This window comes from Vombatus ursinus, unplaced genomic scaffold (genome assembly GCF_900497805.2).
Source record: "Vombatus ursinus unplaced genomic scaffold, bare-nosed wombat genome assembly UNPS02009824.1, whole genome shotgun sequence".
NCBI lineage: Eukaryota > Metazoa > Chordata > Mammalia > Diprotodontia > Vombatidae > Vombatus > Vombatus ursinus.
The window spans coordinates 3,837,869-3,856,161 of NW_020949602.1; the positions used below are offsets into that span (position 1 = coordinate 3,837,869).

Consider the following 18,293-nt stretch of genomic DNA (forward strand, 5'->3'; position numbering starts at 1 on the left):
TTTATAGATTCATAGATAAGCCAACTAGACCAACCTTCTCATTTTACAGGAAAGGTAACGGAGACCAGGGACAGAGGTGAGATTTGAACTCAGATTCTCTGACTCCATTCAATACTCTTAGAAATAAGTATGATCAATATGAGGATACACCCTACCTCCTCCACTGTAATGAAGCCATAATGAACAAAGGCACTGATAGGGTGTCATGGGCAAAAAGCTGTGGTCCCCTACCTCAGACAAAAGGAATTCAAAATCAAAGAAGCTTAGGTTTGGAAAGGCTCTTCCAACATCTGTGTTAGAGTTCACATTTTCCAATACGATTTCAAGTACAATTTCAAATGCATCTGTATCACAAATTTAGAACGGACCTCAGAAGCCATCTAATCCAATCTGTTCATTTTATAGATGAGGAAACTGAGGTACAGAGTGGCAAAATGATTTTCTTGAAGTCACACAATCAGTGCAATAGCCTGGAACTTAGCCCCAATTCTACCATCCTTCTGTGCATTATGTAATGCACAAATGTACTAATGTATACTAATTATAGTAATTTGTACTAATCTACAAATCTACTGTACGTTAGTGTGGAGGTGTAACTGCTCTTCACACTATCCATGCGTCTAGGCCTAAAGCATCCAACCTTTCACCAAAGTGTCTGAGCAAAGACTGAGAGTAAGATCACTAATCTGTGAAAAAAGACTTTAAAGATGGCTACCAGGTCAGGTCAAGGGAATCAATGAAAAATTCATAAAGGCCCTGAATGTTGATCCCAATCCAAAGTCAAAGGGCAGAACTGAGAAGAGAGACTGAGTGAGGGCCAGACCATGGCCTACATTTGTTTGTTTGGCCCTAGCAATCACTCACAGACATTCATTAAGTGTTGACTATATGCCAGGCCCTCAGGAGCCATAAATATGTAGAAAAAAACAATCCCTACTCTCAACGAACTCACATCCTAGCATCTTAGCAAGTCTTTTCTGAGAAGGTTATAGTGACCCTTCTCATCATGGTTAGGCACCCTTTTCCCTCAGGATTCCTCTGGTCTCCAAGGTCAGCATACTTCTACTCATAATAAATGCCTTATTTGTCTACATATGCAAATTTAGGACAATCTAGGTATATATGTGTATATAAACTCACACACATAAACATATACACTATATATTATATAATTATGTAGAATACATTAAATAAATAAGCAATACATAAATATATTATGCAAAATACCATATATATATATGTGATCATACAAATATACACATGACATGTAGCAAAATTAGGCACTGATGGCTTAATTTAGTACCAGGGACTTCTTATGCTCATTAGATACATTTGCATAACAGTCTTCTTAACTGGAAGGTTAAGCCACTCCACCATGAAAGAAGGTTACAGATGGAACCCCATGGCAGTGTCATCCAGGCACAATTAATGAGGCTGGGGGCCTTCCATGTTGTGACCCAAAGGTAATGTTGATTGGCAGAGCTCACAGTGATGGCCAAAGGTTTTAGGCAGGGACAACTGATCTTGGGGTTCAGTGGAAAAAAGTACTGGTCAGAAAGAGGAATAGCATGTACCTTGAGAACCTCTTTTGCTTAAAATTCAATTTTACATACAACAACAACAAAAATCCAGTCCCATCTCCCAAGAGTATAATTGGGTTAGCCTCCCAGAAACCATTTTGCAGGCAGGGATAAAAGAAAGAAACAGCGAAGTCATATGATGAAATCATCATCTTCCCTAGCCCCTAAATAAATTCTTCTTCCTGACGCCTCTGTTTTTCTAAAGGGAAAAGATCATCTCTAAGATTTTGCCTTTTTTGATATTTTATTTCAAATGTCGTAGCGTTCTTTGTTCTAACATGCCTTTCATTTCTAACATTCTATATTCTAATATGCCTTCAGCTCCAACATTCTATACTTTGTATTCTAACATTATATTCTAAGTGGTACAATGGATCCAGTGCTGGATCTGGAGTCAGGAAGACTAGATTTTAAATCCGGCTTAAGACACTTACCAGTTTTGTGAGCTGGACCAAGTCACTTAACCTCTCACTGCCTCAGTTTCTTCATATGTAAAATGGGGATAATGATAGGGTTGTTGTGAAAGTCAAACAGAGGTAATATTTGTCAAGCACTTCACATATCTTAAGGTACCATACAAATGTTGCTGCTGCTGTTCTAATTTGCCTTCTAGCACTAGAATTCAATGTTCAAACATTGTGGTGTCTCAAGTTTCGTCTAGCTCTAATATTCTATGTTCTGTTTGAAGTTCCCTCTAAGCTCTAGTGTTCAATGTACTGGACTCTAAGGTATCTTTGAATCTGACCTTACTTCTTATGACATTGTATGCTTAAAGGCCCCTTCCAGCTCTAATTTTCTGTATTTCAACATGCTTCCAGTTATCACATCCAATGTTCTAAGGCCTCTCCCAGCTCTGGTACTCAATGTTCTAAGACAGGCATTCTACCATGTGCGTGTGTGTGTGTGTGTGTGTGTGTGTGTGTGTGTGTGTGCGTGTGCGCACGCAAGTGTGAAACCCATAGACTCCTTCTCTGAATAATATTTTTCAATGTATAAAATTAAGTACAATGGATTACAAAAAAAATCAATTATATGGAAATAGAGTTATCATTTTTTGAAGGGGAAGTTCACAAATACTGGTGTAAGAACTACCCATCATAGGATGGGGGTACTTCCAATCTGACATTGTATCTTATGACAACATTGCCTCATCTTGGGTCCCTCCCAGCTCTAACATTGTATGTTCCAATGTACCTCCCAGCTCTGACATTTCTATTCTCCAAGTTTCTACAAGATCTAACATTTTATGTTATAAGGTTCCTTCCAGTTCTGACATTTTTTAGTCTCAAGTCAGTTTGGTTGTTCTATGTCCTTTGTTCTAATAGTCTATGTTCTAAGGATCTTATCCTTTCTAAAATTCAATATCTCTCATCCCATAAGACCAGTGCTTAACAATAGACTTATCACTGAAAATCTCTTTCTCAAAGCTATCTCCAGGCATGAAGCCTCCAATTCCATCCAGGTTTGTCAAGCCCTGACCTTGACTAAGACTCTCAACTTTTCTGTGCTCAAAGTTTCCCCTTTGTTAATGCAAGGAGAAAAACGCTGCTGGCTCCTGCAGCACTCATGTGAATTAGCCAATGTAAAGTAGTTGGGGAGAAAACCACAAAGAGCTATCTTGGTGCTCAGTATAATTACAGTATTACTTTTTCAATACAAACAGATCCTTTAACAAACGAATCTGTAAAAATAGAATCTCTTATTAAGTAACCAAGACACAGTCAATGAAAATGAGTTTTAAATTAAAATCTAAAATAAATGGCTCTGATAGCAAGGCAATAAACCCCAGGCTCCAGATAAAGCAATCAGCCACTGAAATAAAGCCAGAAAAAAGCCAAATGGACAACGGTGATTTATAACGTACCCTGGCTTCCTGAGTTTGAGGGAAACTCTGTCAAAGTTTATTACTCTATTATTTGGTTATTCTCCCTCTCCCTATAGTTACCCCCTTTCCTAAGGCAGTCAATCAACACTCAGTCAACAAGCATTGATTAAGCACCTACTGTGTGTCAGGCATTGTGCTAAGTGCTGGAGATGCAAAAGACAAGATTGTCCCTGTCCGAAAAAAACAAGATGACCTGGTATCAAGACCTACACTACTACATGGTCTCTTAACTTCTCAGTGCACTGGGCAGCTCTCTAAGAGAAAATGGCCAACTTGCATCAGTAAAAGGAGATTCCTCACCTGGGAGTTCCCTTTGCCACTGAAATAGGAATAAATAAAAGAGCTTTATTCTTTTCCCCTATTCTGTTATCCAGTGTGTTACCTAGCCCTCCCAACATGGGATCCCCTGCAGGACAAAGATAATCATCCGTGATGTCATAAAGGAGTTTCCCAGACTGCTTAGAGTTGGAGCAGCCCTGAGAAGCAGGGTTTGAATTCTATCACTTACACTAGTTGTGTGACCCTGGGCAAATAACATCCATCTTCATCTGTAAAATGAGTAGATTGATATTACCTATTTCATAGCATCCTTGCAAAGAATGTGCTTTGTAAACTTACAGCATCACAGAAATGGATCTTCTTCTTCATCATCATCATATAATAATAATAATAATAATTATTATTATTATTACTCTTCTTCTTCTCCTTCTCCTTCCTCTTCTTCTTTCTTCTTCTTCTTCCTCTTCTTCTTCTTCTTCTTCGCCAATCCAGCAATCTGACCCTGAGTCCCCCAGCTTAGAGGATTTTTTTTCCATATAACTATGATCACTTTCTCCTGTACTCCCAGTCATGTGCATTTCGTTAACAGATATTTTCATAGACTATTATGTCTACTTAACACTTAGACTATTTCAATATCTATTTAGATAGACATTGAAATAGTCTCTTTAAAGCAATGATGTCTAAGGCAATGGTTTTATTGGTCAAGACAAAGGTCTGTCTCTGTGGATAAGAAGGGCTGGTGGGAGTGAGGAGGTGCTAATCTAAGCCCATCTGGTCTCAGCCACTGTAGCACTTGCAATAAATCCATAGGCTCCATCCTCAGCCTGGGTAGGCTACATTTGGAGGCTGGTACTAGGAGGCTTAGTGGATAGAGAGCCAGGCCTGAGGTTGGGAAGACTCTTCTTTGTGAGTTCAAATCTGGTCTCAGACACTTATTAGCTATGTGACCTTGAGCAGGTTACTTAACCCTGTTTGCCTCAGTTTCCTCATCTGCAAAATGAGCTGGAGGAAGAAATGGCAAACTACTCTAGTATCTTTGCCAAGAAAACCTCAAATGGGAGTGGGAAAAAATATTTTTTTTCCCTATCTAAGTTCACCGAGCTCTTCCTCTTTAAATCAATCCATGGACTTTTGGAGTCCATGAACCCTAGGCTGATGAGCAATATTTTACTCCAATTCTCTTATTTTTTGCTGTATGTCTATGAGAAAATGGTTTAACTACTCTGATCCTCATTTTCTTCATTTGTAAAATGGAAGTAGAAATACTTGTCTACTTGACTACTGTCTCATAGGAATTTTGTTAGGAAGGAGGTCTCAGTACCCTAAAGGGCTACATAAATACAACCTATTACTATAGAGCTGTCCTGGAAGACCTGAATTTGAACCTTGGTCCCCTGACTTAGGTGGTAATGAGCTTCCAGTTCCTTTTGATTGATTGGGTGAAGACTACTGATGGAGATCATGGAACAAAACAGAATATTAGACCAGGAAAAGGTCTTGATGACATGTGGGCCAATCTCATTCTTGAGCAGGAACCCCTTCTGCAACATTCTTGCCAGGTGGTTGGCCAATCTTTGCTTGAAGACCTCCAGCACTAGGGAGCTCATTACCTTTCAAGACAGCCCAACTGCCCTTTAGGTTGGCTCTCATGATGGGAAAGTTTGCTCTCACTTCAAATCACAATCTGTCTCTGCAGGGTGTATTTGTAGCTCCTTCTTCTGTCCTTCATCCAAGTAAAGCCCTTTAAATACTTGAAGACAGGGATCACTGTATCCCCTTCTCTGCCAACTGCTGCCTTCCTGACCATGGAGCCTTTTCTCCTGGCCAGCTGTCTCCATCTTCTTGACTGGTATTTCATATAACAAAGTTTCCAGGCCCATCCCACTGCTGGGTGCCCTATGGAATGTTCCAGCTTATCACCGACGTTGTTGAGATTAGTATCTCAGCTCTCAGGCACTCAGGCCCACTGAGGTTCAACAGTAATCCAAACCCACCTTTTTCTCTAACAGTGAATTATGAAACTGATCCTCTAAATTATCTCTCTGGTGTCAGGTCCCTGACAGGGCCAATTTTTAAAAATGTGTGGGTTTTGAGCTGCAAATTGATTTTTTATTGTGATAAATTAAAATCCAATATCATCCAACGAGACACTAAACACAGAGGCACCTAAATTATTTTTCCTCTTGAATGTTTTGTCTCTTTTATATTAAAATGAATCTCTGGTGGCTGCTGAGTCTAAGTAAGCACTGTCAGTGGACAGCAAATACCACACGATATGGAAATTTCATGCAAATAAGGGGCAATGCCAAAACAAAACAAAACAAAACAAAACAGAAAACCCTCCAGCCTTCTTAGGTTCCCAGGAATTGAGAGGCTGAAGCAACCTCAGAGGTCATGTGGACCACTCCCATCTTCTGAGATGGAGGCTCAGATTGGGTAAGTCATTTACTGGCATGCTAATTAACCAAGTGGTTATTAAGCTCCCACTGTGCTAGGCACTAGAAAACAACAGAGTTAAGAGCTGTGTCCTGACTCCAAGATCATCCATGATCCCGTGCTGCCTCTATTATAGTGATCCTATAACTGCCTCATTCAAATTCCTAGAATCGAAGATGCCCATATTTGGAAGGGACCTCAGGCGCCATGGGTTCAACCCAGTCATGGACAATAATCTCCACACCCCACCCCTGGTGATATGGCTCACGAATGGTCATCTTTTCTAGAGGACCTCTGCTGGTGGTGAGTAGGAAGCCACCACCTCCCATGGTGGCCCATTCCTCTCTAGGATGGCTCTCATTGTTAGGAAGCTCTTTCTTCGTCTTTGAGCACCTTCCACCCATTGCTCCTAAATCGACCCACTGTAATCAGTCAGAAGAAGAATCCTTTCTCTATGTGACAGTTTTCAAGTACTTCAATAAATGAAAGCTTTCTTCTCCCAATGTCTTCTTTTCTTCAGATTAAACATCCCCAGTTAATCAAACATTTATTCATCCCTCAAGGCCCTTCACTATTCTTTCTGCCATCATCTCAATGTTCTCCACAGTATCAATGAATCTACAATCCTGTGACTAGATGATGACACACTGTAGTGAGTACACTCATTAATTAAGTCCCAAGACCATGGGCTCATCGAGGTACAAATACTAATGCACCCAGAGGTGGGCAATCAGGATGGCAATGGGGACTTGATACCAAGTACATATGTATTCATTCACTCATTCATCATAATGGGCCCGGCATGAGGATCCATGATACATTACAAGGTACAGTGGAAAGTCTTCAGAGAAGCGAATGGGTCATTTAAGGACAATTACGGGAAGGTATGAGAACATGTCGATGGATTTTGATCAACAGGAATTAAGGGACTAGAGACACCAATAAGATTTTTTGGGGTGAGGTGTCTAGATCTGTTGTTTTGTTGGCATAAGAATCTCTCAATGAGTAACCTTCCTCTACCAATGTTGATAAGTATGCCACTTAAATTATTAAAGTTGCCCAGGGTCCTGGGGAGTTAAGTGACCTGCTAGGGATTACACAACCAACTGATACCCGAGGCTAGGCTTCAACCCAGGCCACCTTGATTCCAAAACTGGCTTTCTATCCAAAATGACATTCTGCCCTGAGGTTATGTAGCCTCTGAAATTTGTGGTAGGTGCTGAGAGGGCCATCAGAGAGGTAATTCAAGGTCAATTTTTACAAGTCCCTTCTCTTAAGGAACTTCCACAGTCCAGTAGGGAGAGATAAGCCATGTGCACAGAGAAGCAGAAAGCCAATCAGAACGTTGTTCAGAGTGCTTTAGACAGGTGTGGATGCATCCATGCATGACTGGGAAGCTCTTCTGGAGTGGGGCAGAATTCTAACGGCCGTTTTAATCCCTTTGATATTAATGATAACTAGACATCCGATAATATGAATAGCCCTCAATCGAGAGGCATTTCCACCCCATGTTAGCAATTCAAAAAAAGAAAGTTAATCGTATAAGGATTGGGATCAAAGGCCCTTTGAAATTTGAGACAGAGTGTAAATTGCTGTAACCAATCTCTTTAATTGGGATCAATATCTCTGACAGCTTTTTGTTTTGAGATTCTAGGGAGAACTCTGGTCTGCTAATGTTTCTTTTTTTCTTTTTTTTTTTATTGGGGGATGGGGAACAACAACAAACCCTCCTCCAACTGTGGGGATGAATAAAGGCTGGGGTAAGGCAGATCTCCTTCCAGATGCCAAAGGTATCTCTGGGGAAAAAAAAAAAGCCTCAACCGAAAATGCGACTTCAGTCCCCACCCTAGACATATTTCCCACCTTCAAAGATCTAGGAAATTTGGCTTGCTGATAATTACAAATGGATTTTTTTTTACATAGAAATATAACCAAGGGGTCCTTGGACCTCATTGTATAGCAGGTAAACTGTATAGCCCAGATCTTGTGCATTGCCGTTTTTACCCTCCCAAGCCTCCAGATGCCCCTACCTTCCCACTGCCCTCTCTTCCAAGAGACCAAGAGAGAACAGTTTCTGTTGCCGTTGCTTCTTTATACAAAACAAAACAAAACAAAAACAAAAAACAAAACTACCTACAAAAAAACTCTGAGAATTTCATCTTGACTTCTCTGTCTTCCTTGGACAAACCCTTATTTGGTCACAGGATGTGGGGCCAGGGAACTGGGTTCAAATGCTGGCTTTGCCACTTACCATATTCTGTGACCTTGGGCATATCATTTTAATTCCTATGTGCCTTAGTTGCCTCATCTATAAAAATGAGTGGCTTGTACTAAATAGTTGCCGAAGTTCCTTCCAGCTCCAAATTTGTGATTCTAGGAGCCACTGAGTCAAAAACAATGGATGAGTCTGAGCATGAAAAGCCACTTTGAAATTGGCAAACCCAGAAATATCCCTCACCCCATCTTTGGCAGGCCCAAAGAACACATCCACTATATCTTTCCTGGTCACAGAGTGATGAATTTGGGGGTTTTAAAGATTAAGAGCCCAATTCCCTTGCTGAAATTACACCAACTTCAAGGTGCTGGAGGTTAAACCAGGGTGTCAGAATTCATTGAAACTGAAGCAAAAGGCCTTGCTGAGTATCCATGGTTAATATGGCAAATAGGGATGGAAATTTCCTATAAATAGTGGAACTACCCTCGGCTCATCTAACTCTATCAATCTCCCGTTAGAGGACAGGGATCCCATGGCATTTTTAGCACAACCCAGAGTACCCCTATAGTGTGCAATTGCCTCCCAACCCACTCAGCAAAGAGGCTCTCTGTGATGGACGAGCCCCACTGATCAAGTTTGTCAGCTGCCTTATGTGTGTTTATGTGGATTGGAGATCTCTGAGAAGTGAGAGAAACCTTTTAAGGGCACATCTGTCAATAAATTCAATCCCGTTCTGTCATATCATTCTTTTACTTACTCCTGTCTTTTCATCAAAGATTTTGATTCCTCCAAAGGAGATGGTTAAAAAGATTTTCTGTTTGTGTTCTCCTTTGGAACGGGCTCCAGCGACAACTCCCTGTGGAGAGAAAGGACAGGGTTTGAGTTCAGCATTTTCGCAGCTCTTCCCTGGTAGCTTTGCTGCACAGGGGCCCCCTAAGGTAGGTCAGATACCATCAACCCACAGACAACAATCCTTTACTTCAGTACCAGTCTCGTTGGCCCTTTTATTCTCTCATGGTCCTATTTTCCAAATTCTAAAAGGTTGACGGCTTAGTCTGATGGAAACACAGCTGGACAGGGAATGAGAAGACTGTGTTTTAAATCCTGGCTCTACAATATCCTAAGTTTGTGACCTTGAGAAAATCACTCAACCTTTCTTGGTCTCAGTTTCCCCTATTGTAAAATGAGATAGATGGACTAGATAAACACTAAATTCCCTTCTTGTTTGAGATCTAGGATTCTACTAACCTCTGACAACAGATCGCACGTGTTGGCTAATTCCTCCAGAATTTATTCATTCATTCTTCCATTCTTCCTGTTTTTTCCATCAAATAAGACATTATATATATAAAATGGTTCGAATAGCTTAAGATGCTATATAAATGTCAGCAACTATTATTATAACTCATTTATTCACTGATTCATTCATTCATTTGTTCACTCATTTATTTTTTCATTGAGAAAACATCATGGTGTCTCCAAAAGGCATACTGAGGTAGGAAACAGGAGAGTTAACTTCTAGTCTTGGCCCTGCCATTAACTCATGATCTGACTTCGAATAGGCAATTCATTTCTCTAAGTCTCAGTTGCCCTATTTGTCAAATGAAGGGTTAGGATTAAATGATCTTGGGGGTCCTGTTCAATTCTGATATTCCATGATTTACTAAAGGATCTGCTAAGCTAAGGAAATGTATTAGAATATGGGGAACTACAAAGAGAAAAGCAGACAAAGTCTCTCATTCCATAACACTCAGAGTCTATTAGGAGAGATGGAACTTGGTCATGTCAGTATGGAAAACAGAACAGAGTAAGAGAAGTCTGAAAAATGGTGCTGTAATGAGTAAAATCATAGAAGGGACAGATCACTTCTAGGTGGGAAGGGGCAGAGAGGAGTCTGGGAGAAGGAGGGCTTCTTGAATCAGCTAGCAACTTGGCCTCGAAGATGGGTAGAATCCCAACAGGTAGAGAGTAGGAGGCCCAGCTGAGACCCAAGAGAAGCTCTCATAGCCTTTGCGGGATAGTGAGCAATTTACTCATTCATTCATTCATCCATTAATTGAGTCATTGAGAGAGCATTTATTGAATGGTTCTTTTGTGTTGACAAAGGTATATTGAGCACTCTAGACATGCAAAGAAGAAGGCACTATGAACCCTTCTCTGGAATAGATTAAAAAAGCTGTTGGGGGAGATAGGCCATCTCCACCTGAAACAAAAGAATAATGAGCATTTGTCTGTTAATCTAGCCCAGAAGGGCTGAGCTGTCTTAAGTGCTGATGGAATGTAAATGAAGGTCAAAATCACTGAGTAAAGAGTTATGAGTCTCATGTCACAATGCCATCATCATTAGCATCATCAGATGGATTTTTTTTTCTGTTTTTAAAGCCCAAGTTAAGCAGCTTTGGCTTTTACCTTCTAGGATTCTGGTGAGCATGAAATGACTATTTCTCATTGCTGGAATGTAAGGAGTTTGCACTGATTTGCTACATAATAATGCTTCAGAAAAAGACCAGTGCTATGTGGCACGGATACTAGAATCAAGGAATGATAGAGCTGGGAGGGGCCTTAGAACAGAAAGCGTCAGAACTAGGAAGGGCTTTAGAACACAGAATGTCGAAGTTAGAAGGGGCCTTAGAACAGAGAATTTCCTAGTTGGGAGGGCCCTTAGGACAGAGCATGTCAGGGTTGTGAAGGGTCTTACAACAGGAAATGTCAGAGCTGGGAGAGGATTTAGAATTTACAAAGTCAGAGGTGAGAAATATCTTAAAACATACAATGATCGAGCTGGAAGAGACAAAGGATGTCAGAGCAGCAGGGATTTTAGAACATAGAATGTTGGAGTTAGAAAGAACCTTAGGTATCATCTAGTTCAAAGGTTCTGTTTTTAGGGGAGTAAAGTCTTTGGCCCTGTGGGAAACCTAGGGACCCCTTGGAATAAAGTTTTTTTTTAAGTTCATATAATAAAATAAAGGAAACCAAGTATATGGAAATATAGATATCCAAAGTTCCCAGCCCCCTGACTGAAGTCAACCCAATCATTACATAGATGCCTTAACAGCCTCATCTCCTATTACTTCTTTCCACTCCATCCATGCTCAGGCCACCTTTCATATGCTGAAAGCCCTGGAATTTCCTAACCTCATGCTGTTACTTATACCTGGAATAACATTCTTCTCCCTCTTCACTGGCCACCTTCCTGTTCAAACTTTAATGTTCAATTCAAATGATGTCTCCTCTGCTATAAAGCCTGATTGTTTCCTCCTTCCCTCTTTCTCCATTAGTAACAACCATTCCTTTCTGACCTGATTTTACCACAGCCCATATGGTAGTGAAAGGGTCCATACAGCATTGAAGGCTAGTTTGCCTCAGTTTCCTTATCTAACCCGATGGCATATTTACATTATCCATATTAGGCACACAGATTTGGAGCTGTATGGGACTTTAGGGACCATTTAGTATCATCCCATCCTAATTTGTGCCAATAATAAATCTCATGAAGTGGTCACATGCATTCACATTTGTACTATTCAAAGCTATAATTTTGTAAAATGTGGTCATTGGTTCCAGTCCAATGGAAACATACAGTTTATATTGAATTGTGACCGCTCTCTTCTCAAGATTAAGTATTCATACTACTGTACTAGAGACTTATCTGTACAAAAGAGGAAACTGAGGCTTCAAATGGTTATGTGACCTGGAAGAAAGAAGGAGAGCCAGGATTAGAACTCAGGTCCTGTGACTTGAAATTCACAGCTCTCCACTGTGTCAATTTCCCTAAAGCCATGAGTTACATTAAAAAGTTCATATGAATGTAAGTTATTTGTATTCTTACGGTCAGAAATGACTGGCATCATTAAAAACAATTCCATCTCTTCCCATTCCCTGTTGGTAGAAGCACGTACCCCATCTGGTTCTACGTACCTTGAGCTTCATCATAGAATCTTGACATAACTTGTCTCCCCGTGCGGCAGAAACTTCATCAATGCCGATCAACTTGGCCTTGTATCGGACGCCTTCACCCTTGAACCTCTTTATCAAAGTGGCTTCGCTGCGATCCTGACCTGGGGAGAAAGAACAAAATGGCATTTAGATATTCAGGCAGGGAACAGGGTTGGGAGGCAACTTAGGAGAAGCTAGGGACAAACCCACCCTTGGGCTCGACTTATGATCCATTCAAGAGATGTTGACTTCACTTAGTTACTAGTGGGAAAAAGTTTATAAGGATAAATGTGTAAGCATGAAAGTCTTCTGGTGCTTGGGTCCCAGTGCTGGTTGGGCAACTTATTCTCTGTCTGTCTTTGACCAAGTCATTCAATGAGTCTCAGTTTTTTTCATCTATAAATAATAAATCTATAAATAATTGTTTTTTCATCTATAGATGGAAACTCTGAAATTTTTTTCTGGCTCTTGATTTGGGACCTTATGAGAGACCCTAGGCAAGTCACTTACTTCTTGGGGCCTCAGTTTCCTTATTTGTTAAATGAAGGGGTGGATAAGATGGAGGATCTGAGGTACCTTCCAGTTCCAGGTCTATGAAATGATATGTGATGTTAAGCAAGTCAACAAATCTCTCTTGGACTAAATTTCTTTCTTTGTTTCTTTCCTTCTTTCTTTTTCTTTCTTTCTCTCTCTCTCTTTCTTTATTTCTTTTTTTTTATAAAATGAAGGGATTATATTACATGGCCTCTGAAGTGCCTTCCAGATCTGGATCTATGCTCCTACAAAATACTCTCCTTTATTCTGACTTTTAGACTCATTATAGACCAAATTCTGCAATAATACCTGACTCCAATATGCCTCTTTTACATTTTTTCTAATCGCTTTACCTACATCATCTCATCTGAGCTTCATTCTACCCCTGTGAAGTACTAGGTATCAGTGCCCCCATTTAATAGATAAGGAAATTGAGACTCAGAGTAAAGTAAGTCGCCCAGGGTCACACAACGAGGGTCAGAATTTCTTAACACCAAGTATAACATGCTATCCAATACAATAGGTTGTTGTGGGACAGAGAAAGAGCAGAGGTGTTGGAACTAGGATACCCAGGTTTGAATCCTGCTTCTGTACTTACTAACTGTGTGAACCTGGGTAAGTAACCTAACCTGTCTGGGTCCACAGTTTCTTCCTCTGTAAAATGGAGGTAATTATAATAACCATAATAACAATAACAACAACAACAATAATAATAATAATGATTGCATTATCTGTATTACAGGTTTGTTGTTTAGAGTACACTTTGTAATATACCTTCCCTCCCTCCCTCCCTTCCTCCTTCTTTCTTTGCTTCCCTCCCTCTTTCCTTCCTCCTTCCTTCTTTCTCTCCCTCCCTCCCTCCCGTCCTTCCTTCAGTGGAGTTTTATTTGCCCCAGAAGCTCATAACTGAGCTCCATGGGCTTGCCAGGCTGCTTCAAGAAGGAGGCCTTGGCTACTCAAGTCTTGCCCATCTTTCCTTTTTCCATTTCCTTTCTTGAGCACATGTGATAGGCTCCTATGAATGCAAGTTTAGAGCTAGAAAAGTCCATGGAGCCTGCTCAGTCCACACTGCTCACATTACAGATGGAGGTCTCCAACTCCTTGAGCTTGCTCAGAGTTGCACAGTCAGCACGGGTCAGAGGGAGGACTTAAACCCAGTTGCTCCTGACTCCAGTTATGTTGCTATACTTCCCACACCATATTTTGCATTTCCATCTCTTGTACAGCACCTGGCATATAGTAGTTGTTCACTTTATGCTTGATGAATGAATGAACATCACTAATTCCTTTGAGTACAGATAGAAGCTACTTCATCATAAGGCCTCTGTAAGCATCTGATGCTCTGTGGTCATTAAATAATGATACTTTGCCTTCTGAAGCAGGCAGGCACATTGATTGTTTATAATTCAAGGAAAAAATATCAATATGTAAAGTAAATGATATTGATCCTTCTTTAAGAAAAGCTTAGGTCCTCTGATGCCAAAATCATCAGTAAACACATGGTTAAATGTCCTTGTACCCGAACTTGGGAAAGAATGTAATAAAACAAACAGAAGAGAGTTAAAGGACCTGACTTCAAATCCTGATGGCCATTTAGGACCTGTGTGACTCTGAGGAAATCACTAACCCTCTCTGGGCTTGTGTTTCCTCATTATAAAAGCAAAACGTTTAGGTTGGATAGAAGGCAGGGTGGTATTGTGGAGGAACAGTAGACTTGGAGTCAGGGGACAGGTTCAAATCCTGCCTCAATCATCTACTATCTGCATGATCTTGAGCAAGTTACTTAACCTCTTTGAGACACCAAGCCCAATCTTCTCATTTTAAAGATGAGAAAACTGAAGTGAAGACAAGTGAATTGACTTATTCCATCTTCCAAGTCCACCACTGCTATCTAAAATGCATCTCCTCCCACTCCCCTACCCCTAACTCTCCAGAGAATAACAGAGAACAAGACGCTGGAACAAGGATCTTTATTCCAAACCTGGGTATGGCCTTCCACAAGCCATTTCTCCTCACAGGAATAGGAGGATTTAGAATTGGAAGGGTCCTTAGAGAGAGTCAATAAACACATAATAAGCACCTTCCATGTGCCAGGCACTGTGATAAACCCCGTGGGGATGAAGAAATGAAACTTACAAAACTTACAATCAATCTGATGGAGGAGACAGAAAGCAAACAACTACGTACAAAAAGCTGTTTTATTTTTACAGATGCAAAAGTAGATTCAGCAAGTTGGAAAGGACTTACCCAAGGTAACCCAACTCGCAGTGGCAAAGCCCAAGTACTCTGACTGCAAAGCCACATTCCACAAGCATTGATTGCGAGCCTCCGGGGGGTCATGCACTGGAAATACAAAGGCTTCGCCAAAACTCAGGGACATTTCCACTGACTTCACTGACAAATGTAGCCTCCCCGTGGGGACATGGTGAGGATCAAATGAGACAGCACATATGATATCGCTTTGCCGACATTAATAGGGGTATGCAGATACAAAGTCAACGATGATGGAATTCTTTTCTTTTTTAGGATTCTCTTTCCCCTTAAGCTGCTTTCCTTCTTGCCCCCAGGCAAGATCACAGAATCACAGATCACAGAACAGAAGACTTTCTTTGAGGATCACCTGGTAATCTCAAGCTCACATGTCCCCTACTACATGAGGGTTGGCCTGCCCCTCCCAGGGATCTTAAAATGGTTGCGGATTACTTTGTATTTCCTTTTCATTTACTCCCATAATGCTGTATTCTACCCATTATGGGCTAGTTTGGTGGAGGGACAGACCTGGGGTTACACTTACGTGTACACACGCCTGCAGTGCCTGGCTTTTAGCATGCAGGGGTAGGAGGCTGGACTTGAGAGCAAAAATCCCGCCTCAAATGCTCACCAGCTGGGTGACCCTGGTCAAGTAACTTAACCTCCCATAATCTCAGTTTCCTTAGCTGTAAAACGTGAATAATAATAGCACCTGCCTTCCAGGCTTGCTGTGAGAATTAAATGAGATGCCGGTAGGGAAAGCACTTTTGGAAATCTTAAAATGCGGTCTAAATGCTAGTCACTGTTAGTGTTATTGATAAATATTATTATGATTGATAAGTGCTTGTTGAATTGAATTGAATTGAATTGCATTTGGTCTAGCTCCCCGCCTGCCTTTAGGCAGGTAAACAAAACCTTACATCATTTTGCAGATGGGCCAGCAGATTGGCCACAGTCACCGAGCCAGTGCAGGCAGGGGTGTTGGAGGGTAGAGTTGGCGGATCCCAACCTCTGGGTTGCCTCCTCTAGCGCTCCATACCCTGCTGGGATTAAGCAGTGGCTAGACCATTTACGCTTGTTAAATAATATTTCATGAGAGATGCACGGCACATGGCTGATGAGTCAGAAACTGTAACTAATGTTAAAATTAAGCCTCAGGGAAAGGCAGAGGCAGATGTTGGTACCTATAGCTAAAAGCTAAGGGAGGTCCATTTGACATGCCAGGGTCCTGTAAACAGCATCTGCCGGAGCAAGCAGGCACAATGGTGTCAATGGCTCCATCTCCCAACCCTCTCTCCAAAGGGGGCTGAAGAGAAAGATAACTTAGTCAGCATTTTCTTCTACCAATAAAAACCCAGCTCTACTCATCCCCCCTGACAGCTCTCAGCCCCACATCTTCAATATACCAGCATGCTCTGTTTACCAATAATACGCCTTTCACTGCCGTGAGTTTCAAAAAAAGACACCCCTCCGTCTGAATTTCCTTCCCATCCCCCGCTTCCCACCTTGCACATACATGCATATTGAACGTGTTCAAGCCTCAGATCAGCTCCGCTGAACCTCAACGAATTCATAGCATTAAAAGCACTTTCTGGTGCACAATTTATGTCTCAGAAAGCCTGGAAATTGGGTAAACAACTTCCAGCTCCTATGCAACATACATAAATCCAGGCTTCCTAAACAGAAAGCATTTAAACATAGGCCTATACAACACCTGCCTCTCCAGGGATCCTAAGGGCCGCTGGCCAGCCCAAGCTAGAGACGGGTCAATCATAGGGCGTGGATTAATAGAAAAATATTAGGCCATCTGGATGAAAGTGGGGTGTCCAATTTAGACTAGGACCCAGGGCACAGCTAATTCGTATGAAGGGCACTTATGCAGAAGATGATCCTGGTTCTCATTAAACTTTCCACCATTAAAAGGGTCATTTTTCATAAGCAGATCTGGAGCAAGGTCTCAGTGATATTAGTAAAAGGATAAATAAAAGGCAGCTGAACCACTAGGGCTATAATTCTATTAGAAGGTTTGGGTGATGTCATTAGCCACGAGAGTAAGGCTTGTGGAACGTGCGAGCAAGAAGGAACCCAGGAGATCATGGAGGATGCCACAGAGGCCATGGGGTGGGGTGGGAATAGGGGTGGGGATTGATGACCACAATCATACAGAAGTAAGTCAGGGCCAAAACTGGCATTTGACCCATAGACTCCCAGTTCCAAACTCATAGCTAAGAAGAGAGAGAAAGAGACAGAGAAAGACAAAGACAGAGACACAGAAGAGAGACAGGGAGAGAGAGAGACAGAAAGAGGGAGAGAGAGAGAAAGAGAAGATTTTGAGATTCTCTTCACACACACCAAATTGGCAAATAGAAATAATAGTGACAAAGGTCAATGCTGCTGGGGCTGAGGAGAAAGAGATACAGAAACATTCCTGGTTGAATCACCAATGAATACATTTTTGGAGGCCAAGCTATCTGGCAATACACAAGTCATAAAACAAATCATATTCTTGGGTACTATTATCCCACTTTTAGGAATTCCCTCTGAGATTATCTTGAGTTTGACCTGCATCTTGTATGTACGTAGTTGTGAGTGAGAGCTCTTTGAGAGCAGGGATTCATGTTTTTTTCAATTGTTTTGCTTCTCTTTGTACCACCAGCAATCAGCACAGTGCCTGGTACATAGTAGGAGTCTAATAAATGCTTATTGTTGACTTGTTTTGAATATATTGTAAGACAAGGTTCTTAAATCACTTGTTTTCACATACATGCTATGTATACACACACATATACATGAACACAAAAAACTGCATTTCACTGTAATTGCTTTCCTTTGTAATCTTATGTATTTAATTTCATACATTTAAAAGCATTCTCCTGAAGAGTCCATAGTTTTTTTTGTTTTTTTTGTTTTTTTTTGGCTAAGTGTTGCCCAGGGTCACACAGCTAGCAAGTGTCAAGTGTTGGAGGTCAGATTTGAACTCAGGTCCTCCTGACTCCAGGGCCAAAACTCTATCCACTGTGCCACCTAGCTGCCCTTGAGTCCACAGGTTTTGACAAGTTTCTACAGTGGTCTGTCCATATAGACCTCATATTGACTTGGAAAACCTCAAACTAACATTATTTTAAAAATTTATTTCACTAAATATTTCCCAATTGCATTTTAATCTGATTCCTGC

General features: G+C 41.1%; 1 protein-coding gene across 8 annotated transcripts in view; it reads right to left on the reverse strand.

Annotated features, from left to right (window-relative positions):
- The window catches only part of DAB1 (DAB1, reelin adaptor protein), a 705,788-nt gene that overhangs the window by 137,989 nt on the left and 549,506 nt on the right, over positions 1-18,293 (reverse strand). For all 8 annotated transcript variants that reach the window (XM_027852803.1, XM_027852805.1, XM_027852810.1 and 5 more), the window contains exons 3-4: positions 12,317-12,456; positions 9,156-9,254 (exon numbers count right to left, since the gene is read on the reverse strand). In XM_027852803.1, coding sequence (XP_027708604.1) covers positions 9,156-9,254; positions 12,317-12,456 — 239 coding nt within the window. The remainder of the gene's footprint in view (positions 1-9,155; positions 9,255-12,316; positions 12,457-18,293) is intronic.